Raw genomic sequence first — 25,991 nt, 5'->3', positions numbered from 1 at the left:
CTATCTTCTCACTTTTCAGAAATTTAGTCACCTACTCAAAACACATCTTCAGACTCAAGAGTTCAATGCACATCCTGTATCTAAGCACACAAATCCCCCTTTTAATACCCCTCTAGCAATTCTTCAGAATTTAATATAAGCTTTGGGAAGAACATCCAAGAGGTACCTATCTTTGAAGGTCTGCCAAGTAAAAAAGCCTGTTAACTTCCACAGGACTTTAGAATCTAACTATTATTTTAGAAGAAATTTCTGCTTTTCCCTATCTCTAGTCTAACACCAGTAGTTCACATATGCTTAAGAAGAAACTGAAGCACCTACCCTTTCACAAGAGCAACTGCTTTTTGATTCCAGTTACTAACTTCCATGAAGGCAGAAACATCACAGCACAAGGTACTGAAAATTTACTGTACAGGTAATAGCTTGATGCTCCTGAATGCAGAATACAGCAGCCTCACTAGTCCAAGACTCAGGCTGTAGTCCCCTTCCAAACACTAACTTCTCAGGGTTTTTTGGTTTTACCAAAACTACTAGAAATGCCCTCTGTTACAATATGCTACCTTAGTACAGAGGTAAATACTGTACTTCGATAATAATCAAGTCAGAGGCTTCATCAGTTCAGCTGCTAGAGGCCATGCGATCTGTTTCACTCCTGTTTCAAGTATAAAACTTCTACTTGGCTTGCTACTCAGAACACCTGCACCAGAATGCCCATACTTCTGGCACAGCACATGCCTCAACCAGCTACTATTTCGATCTTAATGACTTATTTAACACTACCAGATGAAAATTAAATGCATACTGCTGTTTGCAAACAAGGCAGACCCTAGAGCCTGTCCTGACAACAAAGGAACAAGAGACACGACTGACTCCCTCATTAGCAAATATCTTAACTGTGGAAGTATGCAGCTTTGAGTATCTGTCTACATGTTTTGCCCTCCCTTCAGCTACCTTCTACAGGTGTATACAATATAGGTAGTAAAACAAGCACAACTTAAAGCACCTTCCAAACCACAGCTTGAACACCAGGCAACAAAAGTATACCCATCTCCATGAACTTCCATTGCCTGCTTAGAATTAGGCTATACTACCACCTTCAGAAAGCTCTGGTTCCCTTAAAATTGATACTCAATACAGGAGTCATTTAATTATGAAAAGATTTTAATATAGTGCCAGCAGTGCACCAATCTTGAATTTCTCAGCCTTTATAAAACAGTCACTTTCAAATAAAAATTAAAGGGCAAACCAGCATTATATTGACAGTTTATTTGATGTTAAAGTCAGATGAACTTATTCTTTCCAGAGTAGTTCTTCATAGGATAATGGAGTCTGTAAAGAAAAGGATGTATCAGTGCCATGTAATTAAAACAATTGTTATATTCATATCTTTACAAAACCTGGCTCCCAAACAAGTCAAGTGAACTATACTGCCTTTCTTAAAAGAACACAGGGCTCAAAATTTCACAGTACTGTTGTGAAAATAAGTGAGAGCCTGTATTACAGCATTTCTGCAGAAGAGCTCAACAAGCTGCAATTGCTTTGGCAACTTTATGTTTGAGACATTATATTCACTATATCAGCTCCCAGTTTAATCTGATTTAAACTGAGTCATTCAGACCATTTGTAGTAAACCTAGAGTTTTGTCTGTAACAAATTACTGCCCTCAACATGTCCAACTCACTTAAGTTTCTTCAGAAAAGACATAAAAATATAGTCTAAGACTTGTCTACAAGTATGGCCTTTTAAATAGGGAATTTACTTGAAGTATCTGTAACAAATTTGTGCTCAAAACAGAAATCATACTACTTGATCTGTTTGAGATAAAAAAACAAGGTGTACTATCCTTTCCTTAGCAGACCTACATCAATGTAGGAAAAATGTAAGCCTTGTTTACAATAAAACTAAATAATCAACAGTTTTAGCAACAGTGTATCTAAACTGCCCAATTTATTATTTCAGTCTTTATACTAATCAGTTACTTCACGTAAGTGGAAGCCATATAAAGTATCAACTCTGTATTAAGCACAGTGAGTACTTACTGCACTTACTGTGATTTGTAAATACTTATGTTTTTCTTAGTCTTAAACTCTGACACTGGTCTGTATTAGCACAAGTACCATGGTCATTGCAGAAACCAATTAGACCTACGTCATTATAATGACTACAGACTACTCAATGTCTACCCTTACAAAGCATTGTGAAGTCATACCTGTTATCCATTTTCCATCTGAAGGATGTTCATTTACTGAAAAAGAGATTACATTAATTAGAGAATAGTTTAATCCTACTACTGCGGAAATCGAGCTTTGAGGCTTTTTATGGACACTAACAATATGATTTTTCAATTATTACAGTGAAATGTGACAGGAAAACCTCAAAGTTTTGACACTGTAGAGAGGCTGAAGACTTAGATTTCACACACTCCCTCAAACTCAAGATAGAACCTAAGAATAGTATTTCGAGCTCAAGTAACGCTCAGAACGCAACTGCATGTTCAATCATATCTACAGGCTGCAATGGCTTAAAATGCCTATCTATCCACACTTCTGTTTGACCAAGCTGGATTTTTTTAAAAAACATTTCTGACTGAGAGGCTCTCATGTCACAGGCAGTCATAACTACAGTAGTGACACTAAAAGGTAGGGAAGGGTTTGGGGTTTTTTGCATTTAAATATTCCAGAGTGTATGGGTCACTGCTCTGAATACAAACGCTAGATCAGGAACATTCACACCTACTTGCTGCAAACTTTTATGCAAGTTCTGCAAACCCTAGAGCTATGTAACATTTTAAATAACACAAACTGCTTTAAAATACTTCTCTTGAAACTACAGGGGAATAGGAATTCTGAAGTAGTAAGTGGAAGGAGACACCAAAGAAAAACTTTGACAGTCAGACATCAGCACAGTCTTAACACAGACTTAAACGTTCGAGAAAAACTATTAAAATACAAATCACCATTTCAATAGTCTTCATGTCTATGTGGTACTTAACTCTCACAAGAACACAGTCTTGCCTGAAGACATCTCGTAAGCAAGTGCCTACACATTTTCAAGACAAATAGTTTTCAGACAGTACAGATAGACTGCAAAACATACTCCTGGACTCCTATTAAAAAAATCCTCCACATGGCTGTGATAATGAAGGTCACACCATTTCTTTTTTAAGCATGCATTTTTCCAAGACAAAGCTTTAACATGCAAGTGGATTGCACAAGCTTTTTTTCTGTGATACAGCACATAACTTCTCTCAATCAAGCTTTCCAGAAAGCACATAAATTATCTTTTATGAGGACACAAGGACTATCCAAAATTGTAAACAAAATCTAAGCCATGCATGCTTATCAACTAAAAGATCGTTTTCAAAGACATTAAAAAAAGCCTCTAATCAAAAACACAACTCACTACTGAGATTCCATGCTAGTTTCGGAAGCACTTGATACAGAAGCTGCATCTGCTCTATAATTATTGCAATCCTGACCTTAAATTTCTTAAGTGTTTATATGGTTTAACAGAATTTCAATGAACTGGACTGGCTTCAGTAATTCAAGGAGAGCCATTTAACCATTCTGCGTTAACTCTCAAGAAGAGCTACCTTCAAATGCAAACGTTTCAAAGTGTGGAAGTTCCTCCATATTACCTGTATCAGTGCAAGATTAAATTACTCCCTTGACATTGACAAGAGGGTGTGTATTAGTGTTACTACTATCCTAAGTGCTAATTTCTGCCGTTATACTGTAAACACTTGTATAACTTTAAAACAGTATTAAAGTAGAAAGGAAAAAGTCTCCCAATCTTATCCAGCATAGTTCTCTCATCTCGTAGTTTGCACTACTTTATTTCCATCCAGTGATAGCAAGAATTTCACTTAGACATTAAGAATCCAATTTCAGAGACTTCCAATTTCACTGTAATTTGTCTTAACTTGGAATATTGCAGGGCAATAGTTAAATAAATGTAACGCTGACAATTATCTTGTTTCCAATCATCATCTCAAATGCATTAAACTGTTATGTGAATTAGTCCTCATGACAATGCACATCTACTTTCACACAAAGGTCAAGTTACACATGCAACTGCACTGTACTACTTTGAATCAGAAGCTGGGGCATTCTATACCAATTGGCTCAAATCAGTAGTAGCTTTGAGTTTCCCGCATTTCTTCTCACTGAGAATCCCTTATTTTAATGTTGTTTCACTAGTTTCATAAAGTCTTGTTCACTACAAGCCAAATCTTATTTTTAGGTCACACAATAAAGCTCGTATGTGGTTATCTGAACCCTTGTAGGACAGAAGCAAGTTTAAAGCAAGCATGCATGTATGCAAGGCAGTACAGTGCTTTGATCAAAAGGATGGACACACACTTCACTGATGTACAATTCAGTCATCACATCCATGCTCTTTTTCAGTACCTGCTAGATACTTCATTTCTGATGGAGAATTCCAAGAAAGTAGAAAAAAAGCAAAAGTGAGGATTATGAAAATTCAAGATGTCAATGCACTTAAGTAACTACAGAACTAAGCATCAAAACCCACCACTCTCTCCCCTCATTAAAACACTTTTAAAAATCCACTTAGCTGCACAGCTTACTCAATTTTTCAAACACAAGGTGCTAAGGAAAATGACTGCCTTCACATCCAGGCTACTTTGCGTGGGCTTTTTGCTTTAGTGATAGAGGATCTCTGCTTCCCTCCAAGCTACTTGTATCAAGTTCCAGCCACAGCACAGGAAGCTCCCACCAGAGGCTAACTCCACTATCTTGGGAATCAGCCACTTAAACCCAGGATAAAGGTGGCATTCTACCCTTTTTTGTCTATATACAGTCCTCACTGCCTACATCACCACATATTCTTAATAAAATCCTCTCTATAAGTAACACCAGGAAAAGCAGTGGTGGAATAAGCATTAGAGTTACTTGCAGTGGAGTAATGTGGTGGAATAAGCATTATATATCTAGGTAGTCTAACTAACTAGTGTTAAGATTATCTAATTTGTATATTGCAAGACTAAGTTATGTGATTAGAGCAATATTGTTAGATTTATGAAAGTTTAACTTTAGCTCAAGTGACACGTAAGAAAAATCACTTAAGAACTACTGTTTTGTGTTATACCAACTCAGCCTGCAGCAGTGAGGAGCAAAACTAAGCTACTGAGCTGATACACTATACGACACCACACAGATTACCTTCTGTTATCCAGTAGAACAGGTAAAAAAAATGGAAGAAAAATAATGTTAATGTGTTGAATTTCTGATCAACATTTCACAGGCAACACAGCCACTCTAGCTTAAAGATATTCTCATCCTACCTTCTTGCCAGCACCAACATTTGCCTTGGCTGTGCCCCTCACTTTCTTCATTCTGTTCTTACGCTCCTTTCGCTGCTTCCTGGAAGTCTTCTTCTTTTCATACAAGCCATGCTGTTAAAAAACAGAAGTTGCATTTAACATTGCTTCACTGATACTAACTGAATTTAAGTTCCACTTCTGGACTCTTCAAATACTTTTCACATTTAAAATTTCAATTAAATAGTGAGACAAATTCACTAACATAATGAGCTACTCGACACAGAATAGAAGCACTCAAGTAGCACATGGACCAGCCCCATCTCTCATCCTTCTTCAAGACCCTTAAAAGCAGTCAGTTATTTATTACTACTAAACATCACTGGTAACATCAGGTTTGCCTTCCCAATTCCCCTGTTGTATATAATAAAGAAAATGTAGCCTTTTTTGTTAGCAGAAACTAACCTATGCTACTTTAAGAACTCCTATATAACTCCAAATGCACCAACAGTACTTTGATAAAGCTTCAGCTTTTACATCAGTACATCATAAATGACTAAAAACTTCAAATCCATCCTGTTTTCAAGTTACCAGAAAAGAACCTACCCTGGCAAGCCTGTGCTTTGGTTCATTTTTCTTTGCGTAGTCCAGGGAATCATAGATCATGCCAAAGCCAGTTGTCTTGCCACCACCAAAGTGAGTTCTGAAGCCAAAGACGAAAATTACATCAGGGGTTGTCTTGTACATTTTTGCCAGCTTTTCCCTGATTTCTGTTTTGGGGACTGTGGCCTTCCCAGGATGAAGAACATCAATCACCTAAGAAGAAAATTTTACAAGTTGCATAAAAGGTCACTATCCAGTACAACAGCCACATGCTACAGCCCTACCACAAGCTTAACACTTAAATTACTCTACCTTAGGAGTAGAAAATATTATTAGTTTGATACAAAAGCATTCTAAAGATTCCTGTTTCATAGGATAATTTAAACTGGCATCACAGAATCCCAAGGGTTGGAAGGGACCTCGAAAGATCATCTAGTCCAACCCCCCTGCAAGAGCAGGGTAACCTAGAGTACATGACACAGGAACTTGTCCAGGCGGGCCTTGGATATCTCCAACCTGGGAGACTCCACAACCCCCCTGGGCAACCTGTTCCAGTGCTCTGTCACTCTCACAGTAAAGAAGTTCTTCCTGATGTTAACGTGGAACCTCCTATGCTCCAGTTTACACCCATTGCCCCTTGTCCTACCACTGGGTATCACTGAAAAAAGCCTAACTCCATCATCCTGACACCCACCCTTTACATATTTGTAAATATTGATGAGGTCACCCTTCAGTCTCCTCCAAGCTAAAGAGACCCAGCTCCCTCAGCTTCTCCTCATAAGAGAGATGTTCCACTCCCTTAATAATCTTTGTGGAAAAGGTCTTTAAGAACATCCAACCAACCACTGCCAAGTCCACCACTAAACCATGTCCTTAAGTGCCATATCTACGTGTATTTTAATACCTCCACGGATGGTGACTCCACCACTTTCCTGGGTAGCCAGTTCCAATTCTTGACGACCCTTTCAGTCAAGAAATTTTTCCTAATATCCAATTTACACCTTTCCTGGCACAACTTCAAATAACAATATAGCTCTTTAGATCATTAAGACTTATCCTCAGTATATATCAACATATTTAAACCTATAAGCTCTACCCAGAATTGTGGAGGTTTTAAGGACCCCTTACTTATAATGGCTAAAACCCACCTACAGCCCAAAATCAACAAACATATAATTAAAGACAAATTTCTGTATTATTTTACCATCTGCTTACGCTGAAGAAGCCTGTTTGTCATGAACTTCCGGGTTCTGATAGTCACTGTGTCATTCTGCAAAAGATAAAGTAAAACAAAGCAATAGTTACACATGCAATCCAAACTTAGGAAAGAGGTACAGCAGCAGCCAGTAGTCTCTCAGAATAGATATTGACAGTAAACTACCAACCAAAGATGGACTGATCCTGGGCTAACAAAAACACCTATACATTGAAACCCTAACAAACTCACCTCCACCTTCCAGGCAACACAGCAGCATACCTCTACCATGCTCAAAATCTACAGTAGCTTTTAATAAAACACAGATTTCAAGCCCAAGATTACAAACCCAAGCAACACAACAACATATAGAAGTTTCCTTAACAAACCTATGTGCTACTACCCCCTTAATGAAGCAATTTCCTTAATAAACCCTTGTAAGTTACTGTTTCCTTAATGCTTTCAGACAACAATCATAAAACTAAGTCGAATATGATAGGTACATAAAAATACAGGAGTACTTTTAACACTGAAAGAGAAACACAATGCTACGCTCCTATCAAAGCCTCGGACTGCTCTTACCGGTCAGCAACACGAACACACAGCAGACAAACCATGCGTCCCGGCCCACACACCGCAGCTCGCCACTACAGACCAGCCCCACCGAGCCTCAGCCAGGCCGCGGGAGTCCCGGCTCCAAACGGTGGATCAACCCTTCACAGAGTTTTAACCATATCCCCGCAACCCGCTACGGGGAGACCAGTGTGGCAGTGCCCAGCCACTAGAGAGCCCCTTGGAGGCAGGATGGCAGCAGTACAGGACGGATTACCCCACAGCCCCGGCAGACACTCACCATCTTGACAGCGGCTTCCCTGCCAGCGAGCGAGAAAAGGAAGGCGGATTTAGCCGCGGCCAATCATAAGGCAGTGAGGGGTCCTCCGGCTTGGGGCGGGGCTTTGCATGCGGGTGTTTGTTTCAAAGCCAGACCCGGAAGGGGTTCGTCTCTGTGGTAGTTATGTTTCTGGCTAGCACTGAGGTGATTGGTTCCACACTGTGTAGTGAGGCGAGGGTACTGGTACCGCTGAGGGCTTGGTTTTGCTGTCCTCTTCCCTCCTCTCCTTGCTTTGCTCTGCTGCTGTTGTCTGAGGTCAGGACAGGACTGTGGTAGAAGAAACCCAGTGTAGAGCCCTGAAGTGAACTAGACGGCAGTAGAGGAGTCGTGGTGGTCGGACTGTATCACTACCATAGTGCGCAGCACAGTGCCCCCGGGCTCTGTTGTGTGAGCCGGCCGTGAGGGGCGGCCGAGCGCAAGCTGCGGGGCTGGCAGCGGCGAGGCGCTGACAGCCTCCCACAGGCAAGGACTCGGGCGGACTCTAGGCGAGCCCCAGCAGGCGGCGCTGGAGGTGGAGACAGCTCTGCCGCCCGACGCTCTGCGCTGCTGTGCTGGCCGCCTTTGCGCCGCCGCGTGTCGTCCCGCCGGGAGGTGGTAGTCGGTGTTGGCGGTAGCGCAGCTCCCAGGTTATCGCCACCATGGTGAAGGAGCAGTTCCGGGAGACGGATGTGGCTAAGAAGATGTGAGTGGTGCTGCTCGTGGGGCATCCTGAATGGAGGGAGTCTTACGGGCGGCCGCTCGGCTGCCGGCTGGCAACATAGAGGGGTGTACAGCTGTGGGGGAGCGGGTGTTGTCGCGGGTTGGGCGGCTGCGGAAGGTCCGGGGAAGTTTAGTGTGCAGGGGAGCGGAGCGTGACTGATGTTACAGCTTATGGTGTTAACAATCACTGCTCGTTGGGCTTGGTTCCGGCTGCTGGCCAGGGTCGGAGGGGAGGGATGAAGTGGGCAATGGATGCACGGACACAACCGTAGGGCTGCCCAAAATATCCCAGGTAAGAACCACGAACTCGCTGCAAACAGCACCATTTTTTTCAAGTAATTCTGGAAGAACCTGCTTCAGCAATATTGTGAATCAATTTAACCACCTCTGCATTGCTTTTAAATACATATGTGTGTGTATTGCCGTAGTTATAAGTATTTCTGCATATATATGTGCACATACATACTTGTGAAATTTCCCGTTCTAGAAGCCATATCTGTTTTGGCATGAAATCTCCAGAAGAGATGCGTCAGCAAGCTCACATACAAGTGGTTAGCAAAAACCTGTATAGTCAGGACAACCACCACTCTCCACTGCAGTATGGAGTACTTGACCATCGCATGGTGAGAAAGGCTTTGTTCTTTTTTTCATACCCTCTTTGTAGAATTACTTTAAGTTATTATAAATAAACTGGGATGGCTGAAATTTACTGTTCATCCAGCGTAGGTGCAGATGTGTCTTTGCTTGATTTTCACAGTGTTAGTTGCAGTGGCAGCTACTTTTTTGATGCTTTTGGAGAGTTCAGGAAAGCATCCTTTTGAAGCAGGTGATAAGTTTTTCCTGCCGGGTTATTGGGAGTGTCAGGGACATCCATCTACAAAATGCCATCTTATAGACTAGTGGGCTGTAGGTCAGTTGCAAGAGCTGTATAACTTCTCTGACAGTAGGCTGTGTGTGAAAGACATCCTTGCATTGGAATGAGTGTAATGCTACTGTCAAGTGTTAATGGGTTCAAACTTAAACAGGGGAAGTTTGGGTTAGATATAAGGAAAAAGTTCTTTACTGTGAGGGTGATGAGGTACTGAAATGTGTTGCCTGAGAAAGTTGTGAATGCTCCATCGCTGGCGATGTTCAAGGCCATTTTGGACAGAGCCTTGGGTGATATGGTTTAGTGTGAGGTGTCCCTTGCCCATGGCAGGGGGGTTGGAACTAGATGATCACAAGGCCCTTTCCAGCCCTAATTATTCTATGATTCTGTGATTCTGATGCTAGGGAAAAAGGAGTGGGTCTGCTGTGAGGACACTTGATTAGCTTAAAAACTTTTGTATTTTTTGTGTGTTCAGTTGTTTATCTCTAACGTGTTCTGGTTTTGTTTTTCTGTGTGTGCATTCCTTTTCTCACAAAGGGAACCAGTGAAAAAGACCATCCCTGTGAAACCTGTGGAAAAAATCTAGCTGATTGTTTAGGTCATTATGGGTACATTGACTTGGAACTGCCGTGTTTTCATGTTGGATACTTCAAAGCTGTGATAGGCATCTTACAGGTAAGCATGAATTATGATTTGTTGTCAGTTTCTAGCCTAGAAAAAGGAAATTATCAGGAAAGATGATGCTTCAAAGGGTAATTGAGGAAACCAAATTAAGTTTGTATTATAAACTTTATATTTACATACCTTGTATTTTATGAAATAAGTGTTTTTAAATACCAGAGTTAGTGAGGTAAATACGTCTATTTTTTAATGTAATCTCAGACTGTTTAATCTATTCATTTTCATTAGTACTTTGCATTCAACATATGCAGTGTAACTTGCCTTTTAGGACATTTTAGTCAATCAAAACTGTTTTATTTATATGGATTTTTAAGATCCTGCAGAAATTAAATAAGGATTTGTCTCATAGACTGTATTTTTCTTTTTCCCATGTACTTTTCTGTGTGTTAAAGTATATGAATTGGTCTTTCAACCATACAATAGTATTTCATTTTAAAAAGCTTCACTCTGCTGAAGAAGTTAAGTTACAGTAGAAGAGGTGAATGTGTCTGTTAAACAGCTGTGTTTATGTGTGCTTACACTTAAGATGATTTGCAAAACCTGTTGCCGTATCATGCTGTCAGTGGAAGAAAAGAAACAGTTTTTGGATTACCTCAAGCGACCTGGCCTTACGTATCTTCAGAAGAGAGGACTAAAAAAGAAAGTGTCTGAAAAGTGCCGGAAGAAGAACACTTGTCCTTACTGTGGTGCCTTTAATGGTGAGTGCTGACATTATCGGTTAGTGAAGTTGTCTACTGTGACAGTCTTTATCTTGGCAGCATCAAAATGATGTGCATATTAAGTGTGCTTGAATGTGCTTATTCATTCCACAGCGGTGGATATTTTCTCTGGCCTTCATTAAGAAACAGATAATGGCATTCTTAATGTCAGGTTATGTTTGTTTGCATCTTGTTTATGTGGAGGTAGACATTGTCCTAGTTGCTTGTTTTGTTTCATGGCAGTAGCCAATATTTGAAACTTGAATAATGGCAAAAATACCTATTTTATGTGTTTTTAAACATCTTGGAAGCTATTGCCAGTGATCAATGCGTTAATATAGAAGCATTCATAGACTTTCTAATTTTGAGTGAACTTAATTTTTATTATTGTATGAAGTTACCTTTTGTAACATTAGCTATGCTTGTCATCCCCTAGGAAGGTATGTTCTGCAGTTTGGCAGTGTTTGATCTGTGATCTTGGATTATGCTGGAATTTGTTCTTCAGGGCAGAGTAACTTAATAAAAAAAATCACTTTTGATTTTCCAAATATTTTGAATTTGTTCACTCGTGTATACTGATCAAGTTATTCTGCTGTTAAAGGACTTACAATGTTGCAGTTTCATAGTAGATAGTTAATTAATAATTTAAAGCTTTGGGTTTAACTCATGAAAATTTGGTGTTGTTTGTGATGATCAACAGCCTGAATAGAGAACAAGCTGCTTCATTCTAAGTGCCACTTTTACATGTAGGAGGCACAAACAACAGGCATTTACAAATTATGTGGTAGGTCAACATAATTCAGTAAAAATGGAGGTTGGAAAGCTTGTACTAGTCTGTGAAAGTTCTATGAATAAAGTTACATGCATGACATAAAAATATTTCTCAGTTTTTTTATGACAATTAACTTTCAAAATTACTTTAAAAGGCAGTGCGATGCTGTAAAATGGCTCATCTTAGTGTTGGGTTTAGTGTGGGAACTTCTACATTAAAAAAAGTACTTGCCGTAATTGAGATAAAGCTGAATTAGTGTAGACAAAATTACCCGTGTTCAGCTTCAGAAGCCACATCTATGCACACCAAGCCAGTTATACAAGGAAACTGACCTGATTGTCCTCTTCTGAATTTTGGGAAACTGGTTAATAAAGCTGATGAAGTTTTATTTTATTCTGTTTGTTGAAGGTTTAACTAGTTTTGGAACTGTAGCTTACTTGTTTTAATTTCTGGGGGTTTCATTTGTTTGGGTTTTTTTGTTTGGTTTTGTGTTGAAAAAATCTTAACAAACAAAAAAAACCAACCAAACAAGGAATGAAACAACTCATTTTTATTTCTTTCAGGAACTGTGAAGAAGTGTGGTTTGTTGAAAATAATACATGAAAAGTACAAGACCAATAAGAAAGTTGTAGATCCAGTCCTATCAACTTTTCTACAGTCCTTCGAAACTGCCATAGAACATAATAAAGAAGTAGAACCCTTATTGGGAAGAGCTCAGGTGAATTTTTATTATTACATAATTTGTCTGATGGTTTTTGTGTGTGAAATAAAATTTCACAAAGGTTTTCCATGTAGCATCTTAAGCTTGTGGTGGTCCAAGATTTTTGTATACCAAAAGACACTTGAAGAATGTTTGTGTTTATTGCAGTAATGTTAATATTGCTAAAATTAAAAATTTAGTTTTAGTATGTAATGATCCATATCTTTATGGCGTAAAGAAAGGGGTGTTCTTCATGTGTTATGCTTCAAAACTAGGAAAGCATGTACATATAGGGTTTCTGTCACTTCAAGATGATTATAATACGTGTTGCATCATGGTTTTTTTCTCTTCAGAAGTACTTGATGTTGAAAAGGAGATACAAGATTTAATTATCTAACTTTTTTATCTCATTCAACTTTGCACTGTGCAGTTTATTTCCTTCTGTTCTTTGCAAGCTGGGAAAATCTCAGGATATACACTTGACAGAAAAAGTAGTGAATATCTGCAGTTTCTTATATTACAGTAGTAGCTGTACCAAGTGAGAAATTAAGTTTTGAAAAGTAGTCTAGGAAATACTGTAATGAGTGTGAGTTTGTACAAATAACATTATTACAATATACTCTAAGTTTGTTGTAAGAAGTTTTGAGATGCTTTGTCAAATAAGTATGAAATACTGTCTTTGGAGATAGTGACATGATGAGAAGTAAACACTGAAGTATAAGCAAAAAAAGGAAGGAAACAGTAAAGCAAGTTATTATCTGAGATGCTAAAAGTACTGATTTGGAATAAATAGACCAGAACTATGTTTTGTTTGCATGAATAGTACTTATCTATTTGTCTGTTTAAGATCTTTTTTTTCTGGACAAACAGTATATGAGAGGAGGAGGGAAGCACTGAAACTGTTATGTGATGGCTTGTTCTCTCCTTTCTCCAATGGATATTACAGGAAAACTTGAATCCTTTAGTAGTGTTGAACCTCTTTAAAAGAATCCCAGCAGAAGACATCCCTCTGCTTCTAATGAACCCAGAAGCTGGTAAACCTTCAGATTTGATCCTCACAAGACTCTTAGTGCCTCCACTGTGTATCAGACCCTCTGTCGTGAGTGACTTGAAGTCTGGCACCAATGAAGATGACTTGACAATGAAACTGACAGAGATAATTTTTCTCAATGATGTAATAAAAAAGGTGAGCCATTCTTCAAGCTCCCAGAGACTGTTGCCTTAGAATTGAATGTAGCAAGTGGTTTTACTTCTCTTACTGCTTATAATCTAACAAACAGTCTGTACTCTACTATGTCATTTGGTATTTTGCTGAAAGAAACTTGCTTCAAATGGAGCTAGCTGACTGGCTTCTTGCAGTATAGGACTGGCTAGACATCTGCTGTGGATTATGGGAAATGTTTTTTTGTATGAGTTCTGATCAGTAAACTTATCTCTTGTTTTGTTTCTTGTTTGGTTGGTTGGCTTGGGGGTGGATGGGGTTGTTTTGGTGGGTTTTGTTTGCTTGTTTGTTTTCTTTTCTTCTCAATTACTATCTCTTTTCTTTTTTTCCTTCCATGACAGTGACAATTTGAGTGATCACTTATGTGAAGACATTATACCTATTTGCTTTTGTTTGGGTTTTTGTTTGTTTTTTCATGTAGACCTTCCTCCTCTTTTACTAATCTGTAAACTCTTTTTCCTTTCTTTATTCCACCATCTGTTCCTAAGAAATCAAGTTTCCATTAGCATGAAGCTAGAAGTACATTTGACAATTTTTCACTTCTTTAGAAGAGTAGTTCTGCCAGCCTAACTCTTTTCAGGCTTTTCCAAAACTGGTCTTTTGTCAGGCAAACAAAATCAAGAGAGTACTAACTCTTCCATGACTGAAAAACCCATTTTCCTGCCTGTGAAGTTATATTAGCTTAACTTCAGTGGTTTGGGAAAAATACAATTAAAACAAACATGTAGTTTTGTGAGCATTTGTCTCAAGCCCTTGCTAGTCAAAAGAAATTTTTTTGTTGGGTTCTCTTGTGAATGGCCTTGTGCTGTAGCATATGCGTTGTGTTACCAAGTTCTTGCCTTGTTCCTTCCAATGTATGAAGGTTTCTTTAATGTTATTTTCAAAAGAAGAGTTGTATCAGAAAAACTCTTTGCTAGTTTAATATGTGTTGTAATGTTTGTTTTCTAACTGGGTGACTATTTTGTTTAGCATAGGATATCAGGAGCCAAAACACAGATGATTATGGAAGACTGGGATTTTCTTCAACTACAGTGTGCCCTGTACATTAATAGTGAGCTCTCAGGAATTCCTCTTAACATGGCACCTAAAAAATGGACCAGAGGTTTTGTTCAGAGACTTAAGGGAAAGCAAGGTGTGTCCAGAAAGTTGTTTTTAATTTGATAAAGCCACATATATGCAAAGTATCTCTTCACTACTACTGTATTGTGCTTCAGTTATGTACCTTGAAAGATATTTAATGTGCTGTCTTAACAGATAACATTTTGAAACCAAATGTTTTAATTTCTTCACTTGCTTATTTCGTTAGGTCGGTTTAGAGGCAATCTGTCTGGAAAGCGAGTGGATTTCTCTGGCAGAACAGTCATTTCACCTGATCCTAACTTAAGAATAGATGAAGTAGCTGTGCCTATTCATGTTGCTAAAATATTAACCTTTCCTGAAAAGGTAAGTGGTATAGAACCAGAAACTTTTCTATGCCCCCTTTTTTTAATTTCAGCCAGACTTCAGTGTTGTCCTGCTTTATCACCTTACTATAAAAAGAAATGAATGTAAAGGGAATGGGTATATTGCTTTATGTTCAGAATGTCATTCAGTGACAACCAGTTCAGTTGCTGCTGTTAAATGAATATATGCAGGTGCTGTGAAGGCATATGGTGTAATGTAAGGAAAAGGATTTTGTTTGCTGCTTTTTGAGCTTATACATAGCTTCACATGTTTGTTGGCGTACCTGTCTGAGGAGGGGTTGGATGTATTTATTTCTGAGCTCACTTCCAAGATTTTTAATACAATTTCATGCTGATGTTCAGCTCCAAGATGCTTGCATTTTCTTCCTGTATTCCCTCCTGCCTGTTCCCTTCAGCAGCTGGAAGCTGTGAGGGGGATTGTCAGTTGAGCCTAAAATTTGGAAATGCAAAAGCCACCAGCAAAAAAAAGAGGTCCTGAACCATGTTTCATTTGTTTCTCATTGAAATCTTTATGCAACAGGTGAACAAAGCAAATATTAATTTTATGAGGAAACTTGTCTGTAATGGTCCTGATGTTCATCCCGGAGCCAACTTTATACAGCAGAGGCACACACAGATGAAAAGGTATCATGTTTATCTGCAACGATTCGCTTTTTATTTCTCTGCTTCAACTTGGTCTTACTGCTGTGTGAAAGTTATGTCTGCAAGGATTAAAATTTATATTTAAAATCTTTGATAAAGAGTAGGAACAAAAAAATTACATCTGGTTTAGTGTACTGTTTCTTTTTAGGAAATATTCGGACTTAAGTGTACATAGTGTTGATAGTGAACTGCAATTAGACTGTTTTGTTTTTTTTTTATGACAGAGGGTGTAGTATTGACATAAAAGAAAATAGGTAGTTAGAGGCACATTATACTGTGTATTCATAGGGGAGCTAACCTGTAGTCAGTTACTGTATAAGTTAAATTTCCTCTACTCCCTCGTACAATTGAAATAAGTTCTTTGGTTGTATAAATAGACTTTTTTCTTACTTGTACTTGTAACTGTAGCTTTGTTAACTAATGTCATAAATACATTCATTGTTTAAAATAGCAACAGGGCTGGTGTTTAATGATGCAGTCTACACCAGTTTTGTCTTCTAGTTATTGCAATATAAATACTCCAACATCTAATGGAAGATCTTGCACTGTAAACATAGAATTTCTTTTCAGTTGTCTTTGTCTTTCTGACATTATCTTCCAACTCCATTATTACATGTCACTACATAAGATTTTTGAAATATGGAAACCGAGCAAAGATGGCCCAGGAACTGAAGTTTGGTGATATTGTGGAGCGACATCTTATAGATGGTGACATAGTTCTGTTCAATCGGCAACCCTCTCTTCATAAGCTGAGCATCATGGCTCACATTGTAAGTATACACATATACAGGCAGTTTTTCCCTGAATGTAAGGTGGTTTCCATTTGCTATTGTTTCTCTTAAATGCATGAAAATAAATGCCTTTTTCTGCAACTTTTTGTGGCGATGAGCATGAGTATGGTGCAGTTGTGCTTTTGCCTGGGTGGTGTGTCTGGACAGTTTTGTTTATAAGCTGTAATTGTGTGTGTTCTTGCATAAACGTTTCATTTATGTATAGTTGATGTGATGTCCAGAAAGTGTGTTGTGTTCTGTCTATGCTTTGTATAAATTCTGTATGTTCAAAGTTATTAGCTACATTTGTATAACAGAACCTGAGTACAATTTCTGTCAGTTCTTGGTTGATTTAAAATCTATAATAGGAAATTTTGAGTCATGTCTGTAATAAAATAAAGGATAAAGCCTGCAAGGAAGCATTTCGGTATGGATTTTTATCTTTTAGCATGCTTCACTGCTTGTGCATCACATTTGTTCTGTTTTTTCAGGCTAGAGTAAAACCTCATAGGACATTCAGATTTAATGAATGCGTCTGTACACCATATAATGCAGACTTTGATGGAGATGAGATGAACCTTCATCTTCCTCAGACAGAAGAAGCAAAAGCAGAAGCACTTGTTTTAATGGGGGTAAGGTAGATAATGTTGGGGTTGGGATTTTGGTAGTGACAGATGAACTGAGCCCTGTATTTCTGAATTTGCATGTGAAATATGAAACATTATCAAGATTTCTGGGTATGGCTTGTGTGACTCTGAAGCTGCCTAAAAACTTTGCAAAAGGGAATTTATAATAAATTAGGACTGTTACATAAGGTCAGTCTAATAGTCTTACATTTAGCATCTGTGGAAAAACCAGTGAGTTTTAAATAAGTAATGTCATTAGTATGTTTCTGCTTGTCTGTCCTTAGTGATTGCTACCACATGGCTTTGTTACCAAACAGATACATACTCTACTTTCTGGTCTGACAGCCCAGCAATTGCAGGTGGTCAGGCCAACTGGAAGTGAGGCAGCAATAGCGTGCTTGTACCAGAAAAAAGCAGTTTGCCAGAGAAAGTAGGAGACAGTGGATTTTTAGGGAAGGGGAAAGCAGGAGAAGGGAGAGTAGATAAACAGGGATCTGTAGTATGAAAGTAGGGGCAGTAGCATCAACATGAGGATTTTCCAGTACATTGCTCCTTTAGGGAGACTGAATGCCACTGCTACTTTATACATACCAACACAGATATTGGCTGTAGCATGTATTGGCTTGCTGACCTGATTTACAAGCATCAAAAGAATCCATCACTACTCCATCCCTTACCCCCAACTGTGTGATTTGGGTTTGTGCAGGCTTGTGAACAGTTCAGGAAATCTGTGCTGCATAGGTGAGGTTGATTAATTGGAGCAATATAAGAAAAATGTAAGAAAATGCGGCTTATAGAAGAAGCTAGCTTAATTATTTTGTATCAGTAGGGACCACACAACATGCAATATTTCAGTGACTCCCTTGAGTGAATGTAACCTTTTTTGCTGCTTCTCAGGTTCTCAGAGCTAGCTTCTCTTCCTTTCACTGTCATGTTTGAACAGTAACCTACCAAACACATGAAGTTGATAGCAACTTCTGCTTTGGAAGTAGAACATGCAATATCCAGTAACTATTCTGAAATTACTCCTTAACTGTCAATACATTTTTATGAACTGTAGTGAACTGAAACATCTAGTTTACTTTTCCTGTCTTTTTGAAGACAGCTCTACTTTGATTTTGAATAAGCTTGGACCATTTTTGCGAAAATATCTATCTTAAATGGTAAGCTTCCTTCTGAAACGGAATATCAGTGTCCTCAAATGCGTATTTTGTTTGTTTGTTGTATAACATAGACTAAAGCTAACTTGGTAACACCACGAAATGGAGAACCTCTTATCGCTGCTATTCAGGATTTCCTCACAGGTGTGTATAAAAGTTTATTTTGTAAGTGTGTGATTTAAAAGTTGTTCCTTCAAAATCACTTCCCTCTTTTCCAGAATTTTTGTACATTAATTAAAAGCTTTATTCACAAGTCAAGGTGACATTATGAAAGTAAGGCTGTTGTTAGTCTAAAATATGATGTCCTTAGAATCTCTCCTGATACTGTTTACCTTGGTAACTGCAATTATTATTACCTTTGTGTATGTTTTACAATGTTTCTGTGATAGAAAATGGATGTTTGGGAACACAAGGAAGAAAGTGTGCAAAAATTAATGCCAAGGCCTTATTTTTACCTGTGGGATAGAGTCTGAGAGAGACAATAGGTTGTAGAAATGCACTTGTTCCAGGTCTTAGAAGTTTGTGTGGAGCAATAAGGAAAAAAAAAAAGACAACTCTGGTAAGGATTTGCAACTGAAGCTGTCTAAACTGTTATTTTGCATAGTAAGTAGGTAACTAGTGTTTGAACGAAATTGATACTGAATATGCAATAGCTTTTAAATTTAGTCTTATTTTAGTCTGTCACATTAACATTTTTTTACATTCTAGGTGCCTATCTTCTTACGTTAAAAGATACCTTTTTTGATCGAGCCAAAGCCTGCCAAATTATTGCTTCTATCCTGGTTGGCAAGGATGAAAAGATTAAAGTTCGTCTTCCACCTCCAGCAATTCTGAAGGTGTGTCAAATTGTATTTTCTTATGTTACTAAGACCTTCTCCCTTGTGTGTTCTTGACCCATGGTGATGTTCTGAGCAGAGACAGTTCTTGTGTTTTCTGACATTAGTTTTGTGTGAGATCTTTGTAAAGTGCAAGGATCAGAATTCAGAGTGAAATCTGTGCAGAAGGCTTTTGATGGTTGATGTTGCTGAACAAAGTCAAACTTGCATGGGTGCAGTCCAGGTGCACAAGTTTCTTCAGGGTTCAAACATAGTCTTGCCACTATCCAGGTGCAGTGAGTTAAGGCCACTGGACTTTTAGCAGTCAGAAGATACATTGTTCTTAAGTAACTTCACTGTTGCTGGCTGCTCAAAATAATGGGGGTTTGTGCAGACTTGTGCTGGAGAAACTACCTTATTCCTTGGGTGCCGGTAATGACCTGAAATGCTCAACAGTACCAGATTTCAATATCCCAAATTTAGGAGATACTAAACCTGTGAAATAATATGCTTTAATTGTTAATCTGACAATGTGTTCAAGAGGATGAGTGTTATGTGATGTGATTTATTTTTATTTATTTTTCTTTCCTGTTTGGTTTTGGAGTTTTTTTGTGTTTGTTTGTTACATCATGTGGACAAAATATGTATTTTGAATGGCAGAATATTTGTGTATTTGTCACAAACTTTGAAGAGAGCTGTAGTATCACTTAGTCAATTAGGGTCTGTTAAACCTTAATTCACATATATTTTAGGGTGTCTGTATTTGGTTTATTTTGTGTTTGAGGTAAACAGTATTGTTTGGAAAGAGTGGTATATTTTTAGATGTATTAAATACTTCATATTGGTATATAGACCTTTTATTTAATTTCAAAATAACAAGTATAATAATAGGGAAATTCAGAAAGTGAAATTGAAATACTAGGGAATAATATTAATTTAAAACAAGGTCAGAGCATTTCTGGGCAGTATTTAATGTGAATTTTATAAGCTGATATGAAATTTTGCTAATAGCCAAGAGCAGTGATCCTTTGCTTCTGTCACGCCAAATAAATAATTTTAGCACAAGCTCTGACAGTTATTTACATTTAACTACAGCTGAGGGGAGTACATAATTATATGAATTTAATCTCCTCAACAAATTAAACCAAAGGTCCCTGCCCATGGCAGGGGGGTTGGAACTAGATGATCTTGAGGTCCTTTCCAATCCTAACTATTCTATGATTTTATATAATGAAGGACTTCTAAATGTTGCAACCTCTTTGAGAAAGGAAATGACAGCAGCAGCATTTTTTTCTTTTTATTTCTAATCAGAAAGGGAAACATGACAGTAAGAGGGAGCAATAGACCACGTTTCTTTAAGCCTATGCACATACCCTTATGTTAAAGGATAACCAGTCAGCAGTCAGTGGTTTTCTATGTATAAAAGTGTATGTATGAAAAGTATATTTTCCTATTCCAAGGAATGCTGCTATGCACTTCTAAGAGTATAATTCAATACAGAAAGTTATGTTACCGAAAACAATTTTACAATTCTTGCTTGCTGTTTTCCTGTAGTTGTAGTATAACTACTGTAATCCTAATTCTTGTCTCCTTGTTTCTCTAAGCCTGTAACACTCTGGACAGGAAAACAGGTGTTCAGCCTCATTCTGAAGCCCAGTGATGACTGTCCTGTGAAAGCCAATCTACGAACCAAGGGCAAGCAGTATTGTGGCAGAGGGGAAGACCTGTGTTTCAATGATTCCTGTGAGTGACATTTCTAAAGCTGTGTTTTGGAAGTCTTCAGAGAAATGTAGCTATTGTTTTGCTGAGTTTGTTCCTGTTGAGCTCAATGTAGGAATTACAGCAATGCTTCGCATGAATATTCTTGAAATGAGAAATTGAATTATGTATTTTTTCCCTCAAAAGTTGAAATCATGATGCACACTTAAGAGGTGTCTTGGGTGTTGTAATAAAATCTCTTTTGAGTGATGCTAGGCTTGTCATGACATGTAGTATTTGAAGGTGGGAGAGAGATCAAAGCTTAGAAAGTGGCTGCACAGAGGACAAATGGGAAAAATTTAGTATCTTAAGGGGGGGTAGTATTACTGTTACTTAAAAGTCAAACACTGAAAGGAGTTATAGGTTATACAGGTTATATACAGAAGATGGCAATACCTAAAATATCAAACCACCTGTATCCTTCCAGTTGGGGAAGTCAGAGTGGCAGATGGAATGCAAAGCATCAGGTTTGAAGAGGCTGTAGTAGATGAGCAAGGCTTTGCTTGTTATTAACTTGACATCCATGTGGTAACAACTTGAAAGGAACTTCAGTAGGCAGGGTTAGCTTGGTTCCTTGTTGCTCAGAAGTGAGAGTAAGGGAGGAACCATTGATGTATAGTAATTCTGTAATGCAATGTTGTCAGAAACAATTTAACAAATAAGACTTGAATTCTCTGTGCCAGTGGAAACTGGGCCATTTCTTTAGATTATAGGACAGCTTTGTGATTGTAAATTTAATTATAAACATGGTGGCACAATTTATGTTTTTTTTCTGTAAGTAACGTGGAGTGAAAGGCAACAAAGCAATCCTGTTCACGCTTGTGTGAACATAGGCCATCTTCTTTACTCCAGTGTTTTCATCTTAGTAAGTATGGGAAGAATTTCCACGTTCTGAGTTTGATGTGGAAAACTTCTGGATTTCATTGATGGCTCTGTTCTTTTCTGAAAAATACCCTTAACTTTTGAAGCAACACTTGCTCTCTTCAGAAAGTTCTCTGTGAATTCTCCAAAGTCATAAGAAGTGCTGTTATTACATTTTAATTGTATTTAATAAGTGGAAGAACAATGACTTCTGGTTCAAGATGATGATTACTTAAATTCACATTGAAAATACTGAGCATAGAGTACACTGTGCAGACATCTACAGTGTTCTGCATAAAACTACTTAAATTGGATCCATCTACATCTGCCAATTCTTCGAAAGGTCCATAATGAAGTTCAGGATTATCATATATTGTAATACTCTAATAGAAAAAATATGTATGAAGTTCATGTCTAGAAGACATTTTCTAATTAGGTAAAGGCTAAAGCTTATAAGGAAGATTCAGTGCCTGAAATGGAAGGTTACTGATGAAGCAAAAGGAAGTTATCTAAAAGAGGCCTGCAGGCAAGGTGGATGTCATTATTATATGCCTGTTATTCAAGAAACATTTGAGTCCAGCATGTCTTCTAAATTCACACTGTGTCTCCAGAGGTGACAGAGTTGAACTAAATGTCATACTTTTTGAATTAGAGAATTGTAACTTCACTTCTGAAATTTTGTTGCTCTACTTCATTTGTATATAAATAATACTGGTTTACTTATAAATAAGTAACATCAGTTCATTATGCATGGTTGAGGACACCATTTCTGGACAGATAAGATTTATTGAAGACTTTATTCTGATTAATGAAGCCAAGGTTTGTTTGTTTGTTTTGTTTTGGGGTTTTATTTGTGTTTTGTTTTACAAGAAGGATTATTCACAATGTTTCTCCCAAGTCTTAAATTGGGTACAGTTGCTTTTCTAAGGAGGCAGGGAAAGACATTTTGAGTTCATAAGGTCATGTTATAGGCTGTTCCCCTTACAAGTTTACTCACATGTTTCTACAGGTACATTAAATGTGTTCTTCTGCTGGTAAGAGCTTTTATTTAAAAACTGGCTTCATAAACAATTACTAGAGTTTAGGTAATGTTTCAGAAAACCAATGAATTTTTGTTGCCTTTTATTTCTAGATGTCACAATTCAAAACAGTGAGTTAATGAGTGGTAGTATGGACAAAGGAACCTTAGGTTCAGGATCCAAGAACAACATCTTCTACATCTTGCTGAGAGACTGGGGACAGGTAGAAGCTGCAGATGCCATGTCGCGACTAGCCAGGCTTGCTCCTGTTTATCTTTGTAAGTACATTTCCTGGAAAAATAGTGTCTTAAATCAGAAACAGAACAACTGAACAACAATTTAGCTTCAAATAGGATGTACAGTGTTAAACAAAAACAAACAAAAAACCACCAAAAAAACCCAGACCCCCAAAACAACCAAAAACCAACCCTCACACTAGTTGTGAAACTGGTAGTAACAGTGAAACATTCTATTGTGCTTATGATGGGAGGAAAAATAAAGTTCCCAGTGATAATATTTCCTGAGTTCAATCTGTTCTCTATATGTGATTAAGCTATTAATATAAAAATTAATATAATTTATTTATTTATTTATTTTTCATAATAGCTAATCGTGGCTTTTCAATTGGAATTGGTGATGTTACCCCTGGGCAGGGCCTGCTAAAAGCTAAGTATGAGCTCCTGAATGCTGGCTATAAGAAATGTGATGAGTATATTGAAGCTCTGAACACTGGCAAGCTACAGCAGCAGCCTGGTTGTACTGCAGAAGAGACACTAGAGGTAATTTTTATATATTTAGACTAGAGACTTCATGAATATATTCATGAAAACTGTGTAGGTCAAAGCTGTTTTTCAAAACCTAAGCATACATGCAAATATGTATGCAGCTTTAGGCTAGTCTGTCTTTTCTTAAAGTTTAGATACTTGTATGCTTCTGAAAATGTTAGCTAAATACTCTGCAACTGAGATACTTTCTTCCTCCTTGCTGGGTGTATTGGGATGGTATACAAGAGAATAAAATCACATAGGTAGTTGGAATGGGATTAATTACATTTATCAATGGTAAGAGGTTAGGTGGAATTTGGTTATGCTGAGCCTTTTTATTTTTTTCTGTAGAAATTTTGATGAAGAGCAGTGAATGTTGCCAAAAGCTTACAGGCGTGGACTTAATGAATTCAGCTGAAGAACACCTTTCATTGTCTTTAATGGTTTTATACATGGATCATCTTGTCTAGTTTGATATGTTGATCATCTGATGTCTAGTTTTTACTGTTAAAAAACATAAAAAAGCAAACAAACAAAACCAAAACCCCCAAAACAAACAAACAGAAAAAACAACACCACCACCAAATGACCAGAAAACCCCACCCAGTGATGTACTGTCACAGCTGTTCAGTTTGAAGTAGTACTCTGGTTGAAAGAAGTGTTTTAGTCTTTTCCATTCTTCCTCTTTTTGGACACCTGTGTATATCCTAGAATGTTTTTTTGATACAGTCGTTAAGTTCTTAACAATTGAATGTAACAATTTTTGGAGGTAATCTCTTGTACAGCAAGACATAGGGCTTATGTAGGTGCTTAGTTCAGCTTAAGTTGGTACTGCTGACAAAAGAGATTGTGATGTTCCTGGCTACCCTTGTCTTGTTGCAGCAAACTGGAAAATTAAGCAAGCTAAAAGTTAAACTTGTTTTTCCAAAGCAACATCTAGTTTTCTCCTTTTATTATATTTTGATTCTGCTTTGACTACTAAAGTTGTTTCTGGGAGTTGTAGAGTACTGTTTGTGTATGGTATTTTTAACAAAAGCTGAATCTCTGAAATCTTGAATTTCAGGCCTTAATCCTCAAAGAACTGTCTGTTATCAGAGATCATGCTGGCAGTGCCTGTCTCAGAGAGCTGGACAAGAGCAACAGTCCCCTTATCATGGCGCTCTGTGGTTCTAAAGGTAGGGATAGCTAAACTTTGGAAGTGGATTGCTTGCTTCATCTCTGTTCTCACAATTACGTACTCTGTCTTTATAGGTTGTTTCATACAGTCAGCATTAAATTCATATATAGATTTCAAGTGACCCTATTCAGTAAGGACATGTTTGGTACAGGTACTTAAACGTTAATTCAAATAAATTAAAGAAACTGTGAAACAAAATATGTAGGTTAGGATCATGGGTTGTATAAAGCACAATCCTTAATATAAGACAGGATAGTATAAGGACTGTAGTTACATAGTGGTGATATGAATGTCTATGACCCAAAGAAAAATCGTTTAGAAGGAGTTATTAGCTATATCGTAGACTTAGTTGTCAGTCTCTGTGGAAATGCTGAAATGCACAGAACAAGAAATAGAAAAGCTTCTTTAACTGTAGCAGTTCTAAGTGCACTTTTGACAAATTATGAAGCTAAATAACAGATCTTTGTAGAAGTGAAGACAGCTTACAAAAGGAGCAGTGGTATTCCTCCATTGTGAGTGAGGTGTTTTTTGTTTTCAGGCTCCTTCATTAATATATCCCAGATGATTGCTTGTGTAGGTCAGCAGGCTATCAGTGGGTCCCGAGTTCCTGACGGATTTGAGAACAGATCCTTGCCTCACTTTGAGAAGCATTCCAAGGTAATTCTGTATGTTTACAATACACTGTAAGGAAAAGTTAAAGAAGTTGGGTTAAACCATTTTAAGGAGGATGGACGATAGTATGTGTTATAGAACAGAGTTGGAAAGGACCTTAAGATCATCTAGTTCCAACACCCCTGCTGTGGGCAGGGACACCTCACACTAAACCATGCCACCCAAGGCTTTGTCCAGCCTGGCCTTGAACACTGCCAGGGATGGAGCATTCACAGCCTCCCTGGGCAACCCATTCCAGTGCCTCACCACCCTAACAGTAAAGAATTTCTTCCTTATATCCAATCTAAACTTCCCCTGTTTAAGTTTTAACCCGTTAACCCTTGTCCTGTCACTATAGTCCCTAATGAAGAATCCCTCCCCAGACATGGGTGACATGGTGAAGGAAAAGGATCATGTATGCTGATTTAGGAGTTAACAGTACTGTTACGAATTGGCATAGGATGTCTAGATAGCTTGAATTTTTACAGCTAAGCCTTCCTTAGACCTTTCTAATTTAGGAAAATTTAAGTAACTGGGATGATACATTTTTTGATTCTCATGAGATTTCTCAAGATAATTTATTGGAAATTTTCTTGTGTTATGGTTCACTGCACTAAGACTTTTCAGGGCATTTTTTTCATGTGTGTTGGTATCTTTAGAAAGGTGAAACATGTCAG

At 37.9% G+C, this 25,991-nt stretch overlaps 2 protein-coding genes across 2 annotated transcripts in view; one reads left to right on the top strand and one right to left on the bottom strand.

Annotated features, from left to right (window-relative positions):
* Nucleotides 1–1,140: 1,140 nt before the first annotated feature.
* On the bottom strand, nt 1,141–8,062 carry RPS24 (ribosomal protein S24). Its single transcript, XM_031052258.2, has 6 exons — nt 7,930–8,062; nt 7,086–7,151; nt 5,885–6,094; nt 5,303–5,413; nt 2,207–2,242; nt 1,141–1,326 (listed from the first exon to the last, which is right to left on the bottom strand). Exons 1-5 carry the CDS (start codon nt 7,930–7,932, stop codon nt 2,240–2,242), a joined length of 393 nt encoding a protein of 130 aa, XP_030908118.1. The 5' UTR covers nt 7,933–8,062; the 3' UTR covers nt 1,141–1,326; nt 2,207–2,239.
* A 505-nt stretch (nt 8,063–8,567) lies between these two features.
* The window catches only part of POLR3A (RNA polymerase III subunit A), a 37,245-nt gene continuing 19,821 nt past the window's right edge, over nt 8,568–25,991 (top strand). The window contains exons 1-18 of the mRNA XM_034065475.1: nt 8,568–8,650; nt 9,155–9,290; nt 10,073–10,210; nt 10,743–10,914; nt 12,250–12,404; nt 13,333–13,572; nt 14,578–14,740; nt 14,915–15,051; nt 15,592–15,695; nt 16,342–16,483; nt 16,975–17,115; nt 18,344–18,413; nt 18,978–19,105; nt 20,689–20,827; nt 22,836–23,000; nt 23,329–23,501; nt 24,550–24,661; nt 25,202–25,320. Coding sequence (XP_033921366.1) covers nt 8,607–8,650; nt 9,155–9,290; nt 10,073–10,210; nt 10,743–10,914; nt 12,250–12,404; nt 13,333–13,572; nt 14,578–14,740; nt 14,915–15,051; nt 15,592–15,695; nt 16,342–16,483; nt 16,975–17,115; nt 18,344–18,413; nt 18,978–19,105; nt 20,689–20,827; nt 22,836–23,000; nt 23,329–23,501; nt 24,550–24,661; nt 25,202–25,320 — 2,478 coding nt within the window. The 5' untranslated portion in view covers nt 8,568–8,606. The remainder of the gene's footprint in view (nt 8,651–9,154; nt 9,291–10,072; nt 10,211–10,742; nt 10,915–12,249; nt 12,405–13,332; nt 13,573–14,577; nt 14,741–14,914; nt 15,052–15,591; nt 15,696–16,341; nt 16,484–16,974; nt 17,116–18,343; nt 18,414–18,977; nt 19,106–20,688; nt 20,828–22,835; nt 23,001–23,328; nt 23,502–24,549; nt 24,662–25,201; nt 25,321–25,991) is intronic.

This window comes from Melopsittacus undulatus, chromosome 8 (genome assembly GCF_012275295.1).
Source record: "Melopsittacus undulatus isolate bMelUnd1 chromosome 8, bMelUnd1.mat.Z, whole genome shotgun sequence".
Taxonomy (NCBI): domain Eukaryota; kingdom Metazoa; phylum Chordata; class Aves; order Psittaciformes; family Psittaculidae; genus Melopsittacus; species Melopsittacus undulatus.
The sequence above is the reverse complement of the archived record's forward strand: the minus strand, read 5'-3'. Positions and strand labels throughout refer to the sequence as shown.